Source organism: Rhinatrema bivittatum, chromosome 2 (assembly GCF_901001135.1).
Source record: "Rhinatrema bivittatum chromosome 2, aRhiBiv1.1, whole genome shotgun sequence".
Classification (NCBI taxonomy): domain Eukaryota; kingdom Metazoa; phylum Chordata; class Amphibia; order Gymnophiona; family Rhinatrematidae; genus Rhinatrema; species Rhinatrema bivittatum.
Genome location: NC_042616.1, coordinates 52,249,135 through 52,262,326, shown reverse-complemented (window position 1 = coordinate 52,262,326; position 13,192 = coordinate 52,249,135). Strand labels below are relative to the sequence as shown.

The window sequence follows — 13,192 nt, the reverse complement described above, 5'->3', positions numbered from 1 at the left end:
GGAACAGGGAAAATACCTACTGTGCCTGAATGCAATCCACTTTGAAATGCCATGAAGGCAAAATATAAATCAGAAATGAATTCAGAATATCAGAGCAAGGTGATAGATTACAGGCAGGGTCAACATTTTGGCCTAAGTAATAAATTATCAGAATCACTTAGCAGAAAATATTCTGCTAAGTGACTATCCTCAAGGGCCACAAATGGTCTGGTTTTCAGGATATCCCTAATTATAGACATGAGCGGTATTTGCTTACCATGGAGGGAGTATATGAAAATATCTCATGCCTATTCATTAGGGATATCCTGAATACCAGATGGGTAGGTGGCCCTCCAGGACTGCAGTTTGTGTTAACCCAATAGGTCACTGCCATCTCCAAGACAAGGCGTATATGTGCGTTGCTGACTCAAAAAGATATTTACTAATCATATTCGTTTCTGGTTCTAAGTGAGCCAAAATGCTTTATTAATCAAAGAGGCAAGGCCACTGGAGGAGCAGAAGAGATCAGTTTATCATTGTTATTGCTTTGCATGTTTATGTGGACACCATACCTGCCATCTTGAAAGGTATCTAGGAAAAGATTTTCCAGCAGCGCTTTAAGAATGCCATGCATGGGTTTTGCTCTTCAGCCCTTTCCGTGCCTCCATGTCGGCCTGCGCTTGTCGGATGTTTTCCTTCTGACCCATGGCATGATAGTAAAGTGCGATGACTCTGCATTTGCTTGTTTATCACATTTGTGCCTTCTGTTTTCTTGTGTGCTGCAAGTTCTTTCCGCATCCTCTTTCTCTCTTCCCTGAGCTTTATTTCAGCCTTGATGTACATCTTGTTGGTGTAGCAGCTGCCTTTGTTCTTGACCACCAGGCCATCAACCATGTTGATCAGCTTGGAGACTTGCTTCTCCCTCTCCTCCTTGGGTGCCTTGTTGTTAAAAGCAATGAACCGTCCTTCGCAAACTTCAGTCAGCTTCTGAACATCTCTGCTCTTATTTGAGCGTAAGTAACTCTCTAAGGATCGACCTTGCAGATCATCTAGCCGGGTGAATAAAGTAATCATGTACCTTTTTGCTTCCTCTCCAAAGATATCTTGCAGTAGCTGTAGCGCTGTCCTTTCTTCATCGGTGAAGCGATTAGCCAGTGAAAACACTTGCACTATTGCATGGGGGCCTGGGAAGGAGATAATAATGCATCGGCCAATTTCCTTGGAGGATTCATCAAGTGTATGCTCGGGGGCGAAAAGGCCAGGGGTGTCAACTACTATCAGTTTTCTCTCATTCCAGGTTCGGCTCTTTTTGTTGCAAACCAAGGTTACTGAATTGAGAGATGGCTGAGAGAGGAACTCTTCTTTACCAAGGATGCTGTTCCCTGTCGCACTTTTGCCTGTGCCAGCTTTACCAACCAGAACTATTCTTATTTCTTGGCTTTTTAAGTCTGAGACTTCACCAAAACCTATTAGGAACAATTTGTACAGGTTAGAACTATTACTAATGCAGGAGCTAAAAGACAAGGAAGGTAGATAAGATGGCCTATAGCGTCTACATCCATGCTTATGATTATATTTATGAATGTACAGAATGCAAATCTACCAACAGGAGGAAGGTGAGACATTATTATCAGAGCCACATTTTATATAGCTACCTAAATTGGAATTAAAGCTGAACCTGGTCGAAGGGGAGGGAATTGGCTATCTGGAGTGACACGCTACAAATTGAGTTGACTCATATAAATCCAAGTCATGTGGGGTTCCAATAGATTCTTTCAAATTTATCCATTCTAGATGTTCCTGAGCTAGTTTGGTTAAGCTATCTTGCAGAAACTCGTCAATTTCATTAAATCAGGATATTTTGAGGGGGGAAAAACAGATTTGAACCAGATAAAAGCTGACTCTGATGGTCTTAGTAAAATCATATCAGACTTGATTGGAGAATGTTCACCAATGCCTCCATGCTATAGTAAAATCCTTTAAAAATCAAATACTGACACCATTTAATTTTTAAATATAGCAGCAGGAGAGAGAACACACATATACATAACCAGGTGGAAGACAGAAGGAACAGAATCAAGTAAGCCTTCAAGGATTTGGAAAACCTATTACCATCAATAGCCAAGGCTGAAGGCTTGACTATTGGCGCTACTGCTCACAAGTTTCAAATTTTGTGCTAATTCAACCCCTCTTGTTTTGTCTGTTAACATGTGCTCAATATCAGATGAATTTTCAAAAGAGTTACACATGTAAATGTAACATACTATCATAGCAATTTTCAAAAGTCATTTATGTGCATTAAATGCACTTACTCGAGTAAATCCTATGGACAATTCAATGCCATATATTGTGGCAATTTTTGAAAGCCCATTTACATGGGCAAAGTGCATTTATACATGTAAAACCCATTTTTAAGCGCGTAAATTTTTTTTCAAAATCAGGCCTTATAAGTGCATGTATCTCTCTATGTAATTACAGTTAGGTAGATTTTCCAAATGTATCATGTATACTCTTTTCACAGACTAAAAGAAATGTATGGCTGAAATCGTCATCTGGCTGTGAGTATACCAGGAGTACATTTAATTGGACAGTCTAAAAACCTAAAAAACTTTTAAATGTGCATAGTAAGATGATGCGAATCATGGGAGGATCAATGGTAATGTACGATTCATGCTAAACGTTTTGTGTTTTTAGCACCTCAATCTTCAGAAAAGTATCTTAGCTATCTGCTCCCTCCCTCCCTGGATAATCACATCCATCTACAAAACTGCCCACCCATTGATATTTAAATTCCCAACGTAACTTCTTAAGAGTTTACAGCCTGCATGCTGACAGCCATTTTAGATCTAAGCAGAAGGTTAAGTAAGCTCTCTACTTTAGAATTTTTAAAGATGTTTGAAATTTGAATGCATATGAAAGACATGTGAATCGACAGTAGCCAGGGTTGAAAAACCTTGACAGTTTTGCTACTGCTCACAAGTTTCACACTTATACTACTAATTCACCCTCTTTTTGCATCCAGGAAATGAGATGTCAGGAAACCTTGGTGCTCTTTATAGGGAGTATAAAGAACATTTTCAAAAAAAGAGGGAACAGTCCATGGATCTATGATTTAGAGGTGCTTTGCAAGCAGGAGGTATACATCAATCCATTTATGTTTTGGTTAATTCAACTTGCATAGGTCTTTTATAAGATTTGGGGAAATGCTCTAAAGAGATTCCTTTTTTTATTTCTTTGCATTTAATATCTAGTTTGTCTAGTGACCAATATATTTGGTATTGAGTCTGAGATCTATATGTTTTTTTCCTAAACTTGCAGTAGAGCATAGGGATCAAAAGTCATATGTTAAGCACTAGAGAAGGGGCAAGGGGATCCCAGGTCATTTTATGAATTGTGACCTCTCCCTTCAGCCCTTCCCCGTCCTCCCATTCCTCTCACCCCCAAGAAAAGGAAAATTAGTTTTCTTACCTGATAATATTCGTTCCTGTAGTACCACGGATCAGTCCAGACACCTGGGTTGTGCCTCCGCACCAGCAGATGGAGACAGAGCAAGACCTGTCGGGCTCAGCCACATATAGCAGGGTGCCACCCACAGCCCCTCAGTCTTACGTAATGTCAAAGCAGAGTGGAACAAAGAACCAGACTACCTAACTAAACCGCACGCAAAAACAAGAGCAACTGAAACAGAACTCCCAGAACCAGAGGAGAGAACAATACAAGCAAATCAAACAAATAAATCCATCGAGCGGCTCTTCGTTACTTCAGAGTAGAAAACACAGACACGGGCGGGTCCCTGGACTGATCCGTGGTACTACAGGAACGAAAATTATCAGGTAAGAAAACTAATTTTCCTTTCCCTGAACGTACCCGGATCAGTCCAGACACCTGGGATATACCAGAGCCAACTTATCGAGGGTGGGAACCAGAGAGTCCCGCTCAGAGTACTCCCTCACCAAAGCCCCCCCGCAGCTGCGGCCTGGACATCCAGTCGATAATGTCTAGCAAAGGTATGCAACGACTTCCAAGTAGCCGCCCTACAAATTTCCTGAGGTGACACCTGTGAGGACTCCACCTAAGAAGCAGCATGCGACCGTGTAGAGTGAGCCCGAAGGCCCACGGCAACATGTTTCCCCTGCAGTATGTATGCCGAACCAATAGCCTCCTACAGCCAATGAGCGATCGTGGCTTTGGAAGCCGCACCACCTCTCTTCGGACCAGTACACAAAACAAAGAGATGATCCGAGACACGGAAAGGGTTCGTAACCTCAAGATAGCGAAGGAGAACCCTGTGAACATCTAATTTCCGTAAATCTCTCACCCCAGGATCCGTCCACTCCCCTTCAGGAAAAGCGGGAAGCTCAATCGACTGATTCAGATGAAATGCTGACACCACCTTCGGGAGAAAAGAAGGAACCATCCTCAAGGATACTCCGGGATCCGAGATCCATAAGAACGGCTCCCTGCATGACAGAGCCTGCAACTCCAAAACTCGTCTCGCCGAAGTGATCGCGACGAGAAACACCACTTTTAGCGTAAGATCCTTTAGCGTCGCCTGCTTGATAGGCTCAAAAGGCGACGAACACAAGGCGGAAAGTACCCAATTAAGGTTCCAGGACGGACAAGGATGACGCAACGGAGGACGTAAATGTTTAGGCCCCTGAAGAAAACGAGCTACATCTGGGTGTAGTGCCAGAGTCACCCCGTGTACCTTACCTCTAAGACAACCAAGTGCCGCCACCTGGACCCGAACGGTACTACAAGAGAGACCTTTAGAAAGACCAGCCTGAAGAAAAGCTAGGACATCGGATACTGAAGCTCTATTAGAATCCACACTGCGATCCCTACACCAGTCCTCAAACACCACCCAGACCTGAACATAGGCTAAGGACGTAGACTGTTTCCTAGACCTCAACAAGGTGGCTACTACCGCATCCGAATACCCTTTATTCTTCAAGCGTTGCCTCTCAAAAGCCATGCCGCGAGACAGATGTGATCTGCTGCCTCCAAACAAACAGGGCCTTGATGAAGGAGAGCCATGGACACCCGAAGACGAAGGGGAGGCTCTACTGACAAGTGGAGTAGATCCGCGAACCACGGCCGCCGCGGCCATTCCGGCACCACCAGAATCACATCCGATGGATGCAGTTCTATGCGCCGAAGTACCTTGCCTGTCAGGGGCCAGGGAGGGAACCCATACAGTAACACGTCTTCTGGCCAGGGAAGCACTAGCGCATCGACGCCCTCGGCCCCTCTCTCTCTCCGCCGGCTGTAAAATCGCGGAGCCTTTGCCTTCTGAAAAGTGGCCATCAGGTCCATGTGTGGCGTGCCCCACTTTTCGCAGATGAGGTGAAACGCTTCCTCCGCCAGCTCCCATTCTCCTGGATCCAGATGATGCCGACTGAGGAAGTCCGCTTGAACATTGTCGACTCCGGCGATGTGAGACGCCACAATGTTGCTGAGATTCCGTTCCGCCCAGCACATCAAACGTTGCGCCTCTTCCGCCACTAGCTGACTCCTTGTCCCGCCCTGGCGATGTACACCATGGTAGTTGCATTGTCCGACAACACTCTGACCGCCTTCCCCTGAATCAGCGGGAGGAAGGATTGCAGTGCCAGAGCTACCGCCCTGGTCTCCAAGCGATTGATGGTCCACTGCAATTGAGCCCTTGACCACTGTCCCTGCACCGATTGCCCAAGACAGACCGCTCCCCAACCGGAGAGACTGGCGTCCGTGTTGACCACCGTCCAGTCGGGCATGACCAGGGAAACTCCACATGTCAGATGATCTGACACAAGCCACCAGTGGAGACTGGGCCTCGCCTGGTCCGTGAGCGGGAGATGGAATTGTTCTGACACCGGCTTCCAGCGGGAGAGCAATGCTGATTGCAAAGGACGTAGATGAGCGAAAGCCCAGGGAACCAAAGCTAGCGTGGATGCCATGGAGCCTAAGACCTTCAGATAATCCCACACCTGAGGAATCTGTAGGGACAATAAGCGTCTCACTTGACTCTAAAGCTTGACCATTCGCTCCTTGGAGAGAAACACCTTGCCATGCTTCATGTCGAATAGCACTCCCAGAAACTCCAAGGACTGAGTGGGGTTCAAACGACTCTTGCCAAGATTGACCACCCATCCGAGAGAGCACAAGAGCTGGAGAACCCTGGCGACCGCCTGCTGACACTGCATCTTGGACTTCGCCCGAATCAACCAATCGTCCAAGTAGGGATGCACCAGAAACCCCTCCCTCCTGAGCTGAGCCGCCACCACCACCATCACTTTGGTAAACGTGCGAGGAGCGGTAGCGAGGCTGAAAGGGAGAGCTCTGAATTGATAGTGCCTGCCCAGAATGCAGAACCTGAGAAACCTCTGATAAAACAGCTGAATGCCTATATGGAGGTACGCGTCCGTGAGATCCAGAGAAGCCAGAAATTCGTCCGGATGAACTGAGGCGACAACCAACCGAATTGTCTCCATTTTGAAGCGTGGGATGCGAAGACACCTGTTGACCCTCTTCAAGTCCAATATTGGTCTGAACATGCCCTCCTTTTTTAGCACTATGAAGTAAATGGAGTAACGGCCCTTGTGTTGTTGCCCGGGAGGCACGGGGGGTTATCGCTCCCAAGTCCTCCAGGTGCTGAAGAGTGTCCCTCACCACTACTCGCTTCTCTCGGCACTTGCAAGGTGAGACGAGAAACTTGTCTGCAGGAATCCGTACAAAATCTAAAGCATAACCTTGACTTATCATGCTGAGGACCCACTGGTCCGACGTTATTTTGGTCCATTCCTCGACAAAAAGAGCCAACCTGGCTCCCACATTTGGCACTGCTGACGGAACCTGCTGAGCGGAATGGACCACATGAGTTTCATTGGGAAGCCTTAGACCCCGTTCCTGATGAAGTACCACCTTGCTTCCCAAACCTTCGGCCACGAAAGGACTGAGGCCAAGATGACTGCCTTGAAGAGCCGGGACGGTAAGACGATCCTGAAGACCTCTGTGGTCGTGACTTTCTGTTTCCCCGAAACCGGGTCCTATTGGAGAAGGAGCTCCAAGACCTAGGCCTATCCTCAGGCAGCTTGAATGCCTTGTTTTCTCCGAGCGATTGCATCAGGTCATCCAACTGCTTAACAAACAACAACTTCCCTTTGAACGGCAGTGAGCCAAGGTGAGCCTTAGAGGAACCGTCAGCTGCCCAGTTCCGGAGCCAAAGGAGACGGCGCTCAGAGACTGCCGAGACCATTGATCTGGCCAACGTGCGCATCAGGTCATACAGAGCATCCGCGCTGTAAGCGATCACCGCCTCCAAACGATTCACCTGAACAGTTTCATCTTCCGAGAGACCGGCATTGGCCTGGAGCATCTGGGCCCAGCGCAGGCCCGCTCTCAGGGCAAAATTACTACATATGGCTGCATGGACTCCCAGAGCAGAGACCTCAAAAACTTTCTTAAGTTGGAGCTCCAGCTTCCTATCCTGTATGTCCTTAAGCGCTGTGGCCCCTGTGACCGGAATCGTTGACCTCTTCGTCACGGCCGAAACCGCTGCGTCCATTCTAGGTTGACGGAGAAGCTCCAAAGCGTCTTCTGGAAGCGGATAGAGTTTATCCATGGCCTTACTCATTTTCAGGCCCAACTCCGGAGTGTCCCATTCTTGGAACAGTATGTCCAACGCTGAAAAGTGGAATGGAAAAGCCACCGCCGGACCACCAAGGCCCAACAACACCGGATCCATTTTAGCTCCTGGCCGGGACTCCACTGGTGGAGCTTCCACGCCGAGCTCTTGAAGAATGGCCGGAATGAGCGGGGCCGAAATAGCCGTACCACCTTCGGGTCATCACCATCCACTACCAGAGTGCCTTTGCTGGTACCAAGCTGGGCTGGCACCTCCCCTTCCGGCTCGCCGGCCCCCCCCCAGGGGCCCCATGAGCAGGTCCGCCTCATCCTGCGACGTGGACTCGGTGTCCGTGTCCTGAGGGACACACCATAATGGACGCTTCTCCTTGGGCGGGTCCGAGCCCCTCCAGGACCTATCCCTGGATCTGCTCTTCCGGGACCTTGACTGCCTCTCCAGTCCCCCAGGGGCTAACTTCTTGCCTGCCTTCCGTTTAAAAATCTTGTGCTTCAGCACCTTGTGCAAGAGAAGCGCAAAATCAGAAGAAAATGATGAGTCCGATAACAAGGATGCCTCCTCCAGGCTATTCTCTAGCACAGGAGACGCAGCCCCCCCCTGGGGCGCCCCCCCCCCCGGACGGCCTCTGCTGCGGAGAAAGCGCGGGAGGCATGGCGCCATCTCCTGCAGCCGTCCGCGTGGCCTCCCGAAGAGAATCCAAAATGGCCGCCGTTCCCGCACTGAGCGAGAACGGCTCTGCACTGCCCTCCGAATGCGGCAAGACATGCGGCGGCGATCTCGGAGGCCAGGACCCCCCCCCCCCCCCCGACCGGCATCGGACGGCCCCTCATCGCCCTGAACACAATTAGAGCAAATGCTGTTGCGCGATAAGCGCACGGCAGGAAGACCCCCGCGGCATCTGCCCTCAACGCCAGAGACCAACGAAAAACAAAGACAGCTCCCCAAGCGAAAGAAACGGAGAGTCGGCGCTCAGGGAAAATAAAATACAGTTCTCTTCTATTTTTTTTTTTTTACTTGCCTCTGATGTCCCAGGTCCTGAAACTCCTGTTCCAGCGGGGGTGAGTGAACCGGGCTCCCCGTTGTCACCCCCGACGCTGCTAACCAGAAGGACCGGGTCCTCGACCCTTAGCAGTGGCCTCAACCAGGGGGGATGGTCCCCTCAGAACCTTCCACCACCCTGGGAGGCTCCCACAACGAGGGACGTCTTCTATTTCTTCTTTTCCTTTTTTTTTTTTTTAGCACATTATTCTTTACTGAGGAATCCCCGAAAGAAACCTGACTAACTAATACCAAAAACAACTTTCAACACCCCAGGGATCCCAGAGGCTGTGAGCACCTGCCCCATCTGCTGGAGACAGAGTAAGACTGAGGGGCTGTGGGTGGCACCCTGCTATATGTGGCTGAGCCCGACAGGTCTTGATCTGTCTCCATCTGCTGGTGTGGAGGCACAACCCAGGTGTCTGGACTGATCCGGGTACGTACAGGGAAAATAAAATTTCATGGGTCATAAAGTTCAAGCAGAGAAATTCCATTGGTAGCTGGCTGTAGGGGATTTTCTCCTCGGAAAGAGGAGAAAACATGTCCCGGGCAAACCCTCTCTGTTCCCCAACACGTCTAGTAAAACAGGCCTTTGTACAGGGCCTGGGGGATCCAAGATTAAGCAGAGTTCTTTCCTGCCTGGAGTAAGGAGCGTTTACTAAATCTAGGGAATATGATCCAATGCGCCACAGGAATTTGTGCTATCCATGTCCTGCAGTCATCATCTGGGCTAGTTATAACATAGGACCACTTTGTTAAATTACTGTATGCAATCTTTGTTTAACATCAACAATGCAAATAGATAATTTATGCTTTAGTAAATTATGCTATTCTCGCAGATTACAGATTTGAAAGAAAGTTGTACCTTTGGGCAGCTGAACTGGAATACTCCATTTTCTTTCAGTATTTGAGAATTCCTCCATCTTGTTAATCTTCCTCTGAAGTTAAATAGACTTGGCCAGGCTGTCCAACTATCAATAGAACAATTCTCCTGCTATGCTAAAATTCACTGCTAGTCCATCTCATTGTAGCAGCTTTGAATTGCTTGCTTCATCAAAGGCGGCGCTGTGAATAGAGCTGCGCAGAATAAGATCCATCACACCATGCACAGGCAACTTTCTCTGAAACCTCTCTAATGCGAGAAAGTCAACCGCACATGCTGCACGAAGGAATCGTCGAGGGTTCAAACCCACGAAAGTTGGGATATGCCAAGTTCTAGCCTGCCATGGAAACCAATGGATCCACCGGCCTTCTTCATTGTCACAACATTGCAAGATCACATCATGGATTTCAATTAGGTGGCGTAGAATAAGGAAAAGTTTAATACATCAAAACGTGTTTTAGAAAGCCAGGGATCAACTCTCACCCTAAGGCATAGCAAGAGTAAGAAAACTGGGCAGACTAGACGTGCCTTATCTCTTTCCACCTCTGGGAATTCCCAGAACCCTTTGCGCCTCTTCCAAACCCTCCCCATACCCTTGGTGATCTCTCCCTTTGCTCTCGCCCTGCACTTTCTCCCATTCCTTACCTGTGGCCCAGTCTTCAGGCTGTGGAGCGCCGAGAAGGACGCAGAACCACCTGTCTCCCACACCATCAATTTCATTTAATTGGAGGAAACATAACGTGCAGGGGAAAGGCTTTATCGGCCAGCTGCACTTTCCAGAACAGAAACAGGAAAGTGACAGAAGGCAGTGGAACAGGCTAGGGCTCACACACCCTTCTCCATAGGAGCACAGGGGCTTTTAAAGTGACAAGGAATTAACTGCCACAAGTTATTTCTTTTCCCCAAACACATGCCGAAATGATGATTTTTAAGACATGGCACATTTTACTGAAGATTATGTAACCCATCATCCTGGACCATTATCACATAAGTTAAAAGTGATGAAATAATGCTATGGGTAACCAGCCTTTGCAGGAATAAAATAGTTTTCACAACACCATAAAATGTTTATTTCACCTAATTACAGGAAGTCTGATTTGGCAAGGGTCTTATTTTCTCAGCCTATGAAGATGAGCATATTACTCTGGTGTTGTGCAATCTTCATTGGTTGCCAATATGATTGCGAGTGCAATACAGAGTTATCAGTATAATCCACAAGGGTGCAATCATGGAGTTCCACCCTTCTAAAAATCTATATCCCAACCAGGTCACTGCGATCATCACTGCATCATCCTTAAAAGCTGCTTGTCTCTCTGAGACGGGAAAACATGTCTTCTCAATTGCCAGAGCAAGCTTGTGGGACTCTTTGCCAGCAACACTCAGAAACATTCACTTGCTCAAAAACATTTAAGAAGCTGGCGTTCAATCTTAGAAACTACACTAGGTTCCTGTTGACTCTGATTACTCTCCCCTGATTAGTCTAGGTTCCTGTCAATCCCTACTCTATTTTTAGAGTCTGTTAAGATAATTTAGGATGTTGATGTTATGATTTGAATTACTATTATTATTTATTTTAAATTTTACTTATCTGTCCAGTTTGATATAGAATTTCTATGTTTTATGCTATGCTTTTTTTTTTTTTTTTATTGGAAACCGCTTTGAAATGTTTTGTCTAGGCAGTCTAGAAATATTTTAAATAAATAAATGAAAGTAGGTGGGAGCACTGGATGGCTTAGAGGGCTGGCACAGCCTGGTTTACAGAGTCTTCCACCAATAGGTTACTGGTTGGAAACCAGCTCAGATCACTTGTGTGATCATTACCATCTGGAAACCATTTGGTAGTTACTGCAAAATCTTCTAGTGATGTCAGTCTAGTGCTCGGAGACGGTGTTCAGGTCATAAAACCGTCTTCACAACCTAGCATTAATTGGTAGCCTTGTTGGCAGTTTCAGAAAAGACCAGAGTTTGCACAAGTATGGAAAGTGAATTGCCCCATCAGCCCTAAAGGTGGTCCCTCAAGAGCAAGGTCGAGGCACACTGGCAGGCCAGTGAGGGGGAAGCTCGCACTGGGACTGCCCGGGCAAAGTTAGGGGTGTGCAACTGTTGCGGGTGCATAGGGTGCTGTTGCTGAAATGGGAGCTGTTCAGGGGGTACTGCATGCGCTGATCTCAGGGACTGGGTGGCAAGAGGTTGTCTGGGGAGGGATGGGCACCTGACGCCGTCTTTCCGATTGTTAGAAGGGAACCTCCTCTTTCTTCTGATGCCGGTGGGGGAAAGGCACAGAGTGCTATCCCATCCCAAGGCACAGGGCATGAACACCCCTAAGGCCGATGTGTTTGGGGGTGGGCGTGTGGGATGCTTGCACTCTCCCCACCAGTGCTGTATCTGCTCTGAGGATGAAGTCTCAAGTGGATCTTTAAAGAGTAGGATCCCTCATGAACAAATGCAATAAAATAATAAGAAAGAACAATCCAGCCCCACTGCTTCACTGAGCTATGTATGCTGCCTCCTCACTTAAAGGATAACTTTCAAACCCCTGCTGCGCCTGGCAGCACATATGCATGTATGCGGCCGTACGTACATTTACATAGCAATTTATAACACACGTGTATGATAAATGCGCATTTTATGAAATACGCAGCTTTATCCCGCAACAAACACTTATGTAGGCTTACACACGAATGCATTAAAAACCAGGTATGTCAATGCATTGAATGTGTGAACTTTACCCATCTATTTTAAAAATAATCCTGCATATAGGTTACACGTGAAAGGAAAGTAGGATTTAACCGCAGAAGTCACGATTTACGGGTGCAAGTTAATGTATTTTATAACATGTGCATAATCCATGAAATTACCATCTTTACCAGTTAGTCCACCAGATTGCCCATTCCTTCTCCAAGTTCATCAAGATCTCCCTGGTTCTTCAGCCTGAACTCCCCCCCAGTTCAACCAGACTTCCCACTCAACCAACAGTACACAGTAAACATATTTAATATCACTCATACCAGATAATTAGCAGGTGTAAAAATACACAAGTTGGAAAATGTACGTGTGCCTTTGAAAATTGCAACTTACTTGCCATAACTGTGGGCCCCACCTGGGAATGCTCCTAGACCGCTCCTTTTTTACATGCTTATTTGTGCGTGCGAAAGTGAAAATACGAGCAAATCTAGGACTTTTATAAAATACGGACTATGCGAGCAGAGGCTACCTATGCAAGTATAGGCTCATTTTTACATGCTTAGCATTCTGAAAATTCACCTTTTAAGGCACATCTCTCTCTGTAACATAAGAAAATCCTTGCTGTCCTGAGCTTGAACATGAAATAAGTGTGTAAAACAGTCTAAAGTTTCTGCCTTTTCCTCATCTTTCCAGGCTCCTCCGTGCCCACCCCACCAAGCAGCACTCTCCCCTGGATCCACTCCATCTCACACTTTCCTCCGGTGTTTCTCATTTCCACCTGCCCCTCCCCCCCTGCATTCCATCACATCCTCCTTCATTGTGTGAATTGTGACGTCGCCGATGATGTCTCCCCTGTGCCATGCAGTGGTGCCACATTGACATAGCTTGGAACTTTCCTGACGTTTGTGCGTTTTAGATGTAGAGCTCCCCACTGGGATTGCCACTACAGATCTGGCCTAGTGTGTGTACTGCAAACCAGAGGA

General features: G+C 47.3%; 1 protein-coding gene across 4 annotated transcripts; it reads right to left on the bottom strand.

Moving 5' to 3' along the window:
• Window positions 1-442: 442 nt before the first annotated feature.
• LOC115083940 (GTPase IMAP family member 4-like) lies at window positions 443-12,959 on the bottom strand. Of its 4 annotated transcripts, none has more exons than XM_029588080.1 (3): window positions 12,789-12,959; window positions 9,507-9,718; window positions 443-1,445 (listed from the first exon to the last, which is right to left on the bottom strand). In XM_029588080.1, exons 2-3 carry the CDS (start codon window positions 9,562-9,564, stop codon window positions 571-573), a joined length of 933 nt encoding a protein of 310 aa, XP_029443940.1. In that variant the 5' UTR covers window positions 9,565-9,718; window positions 12,789-12,959; the 3' UTR covers window positions 443-570. The 4 variants fall into 4 exon arrangements, with proteins under 4 accessions (XP_029443940.1, XP_029443941.1, XP_029443939.1 ...); XM_029588081.1 differs by lacking the exon at window positions 12,789-12,959 and adding an exon at window positions 12,603-12,729; XM_029588079.1 differs by lacking the exon at window positions 12,789-12,959 and adding an exon at window positions 10,170-10,494.
• Window positions 12,960-13,192: the final 233 nt, after the last annotated feature.

Bases quoted from the DNA above. Each gene is read 5' to 3' on its own strand.
- LOC115083940 (XM_029588077.1), bottom strand. From the start codon at position 12,849: ATGTTCAAGCTCAGGACAGCAAGGATTTTCTTATGTTACAGAGAGAGA. The intron at 1,446-12,788 runs GTGAATTTTCAG...TGTTCCTAATAG, and splicing joins AGAGAGATGTGCCTTAAAAG to GTTTTGGTGAAGTCTCAGAC.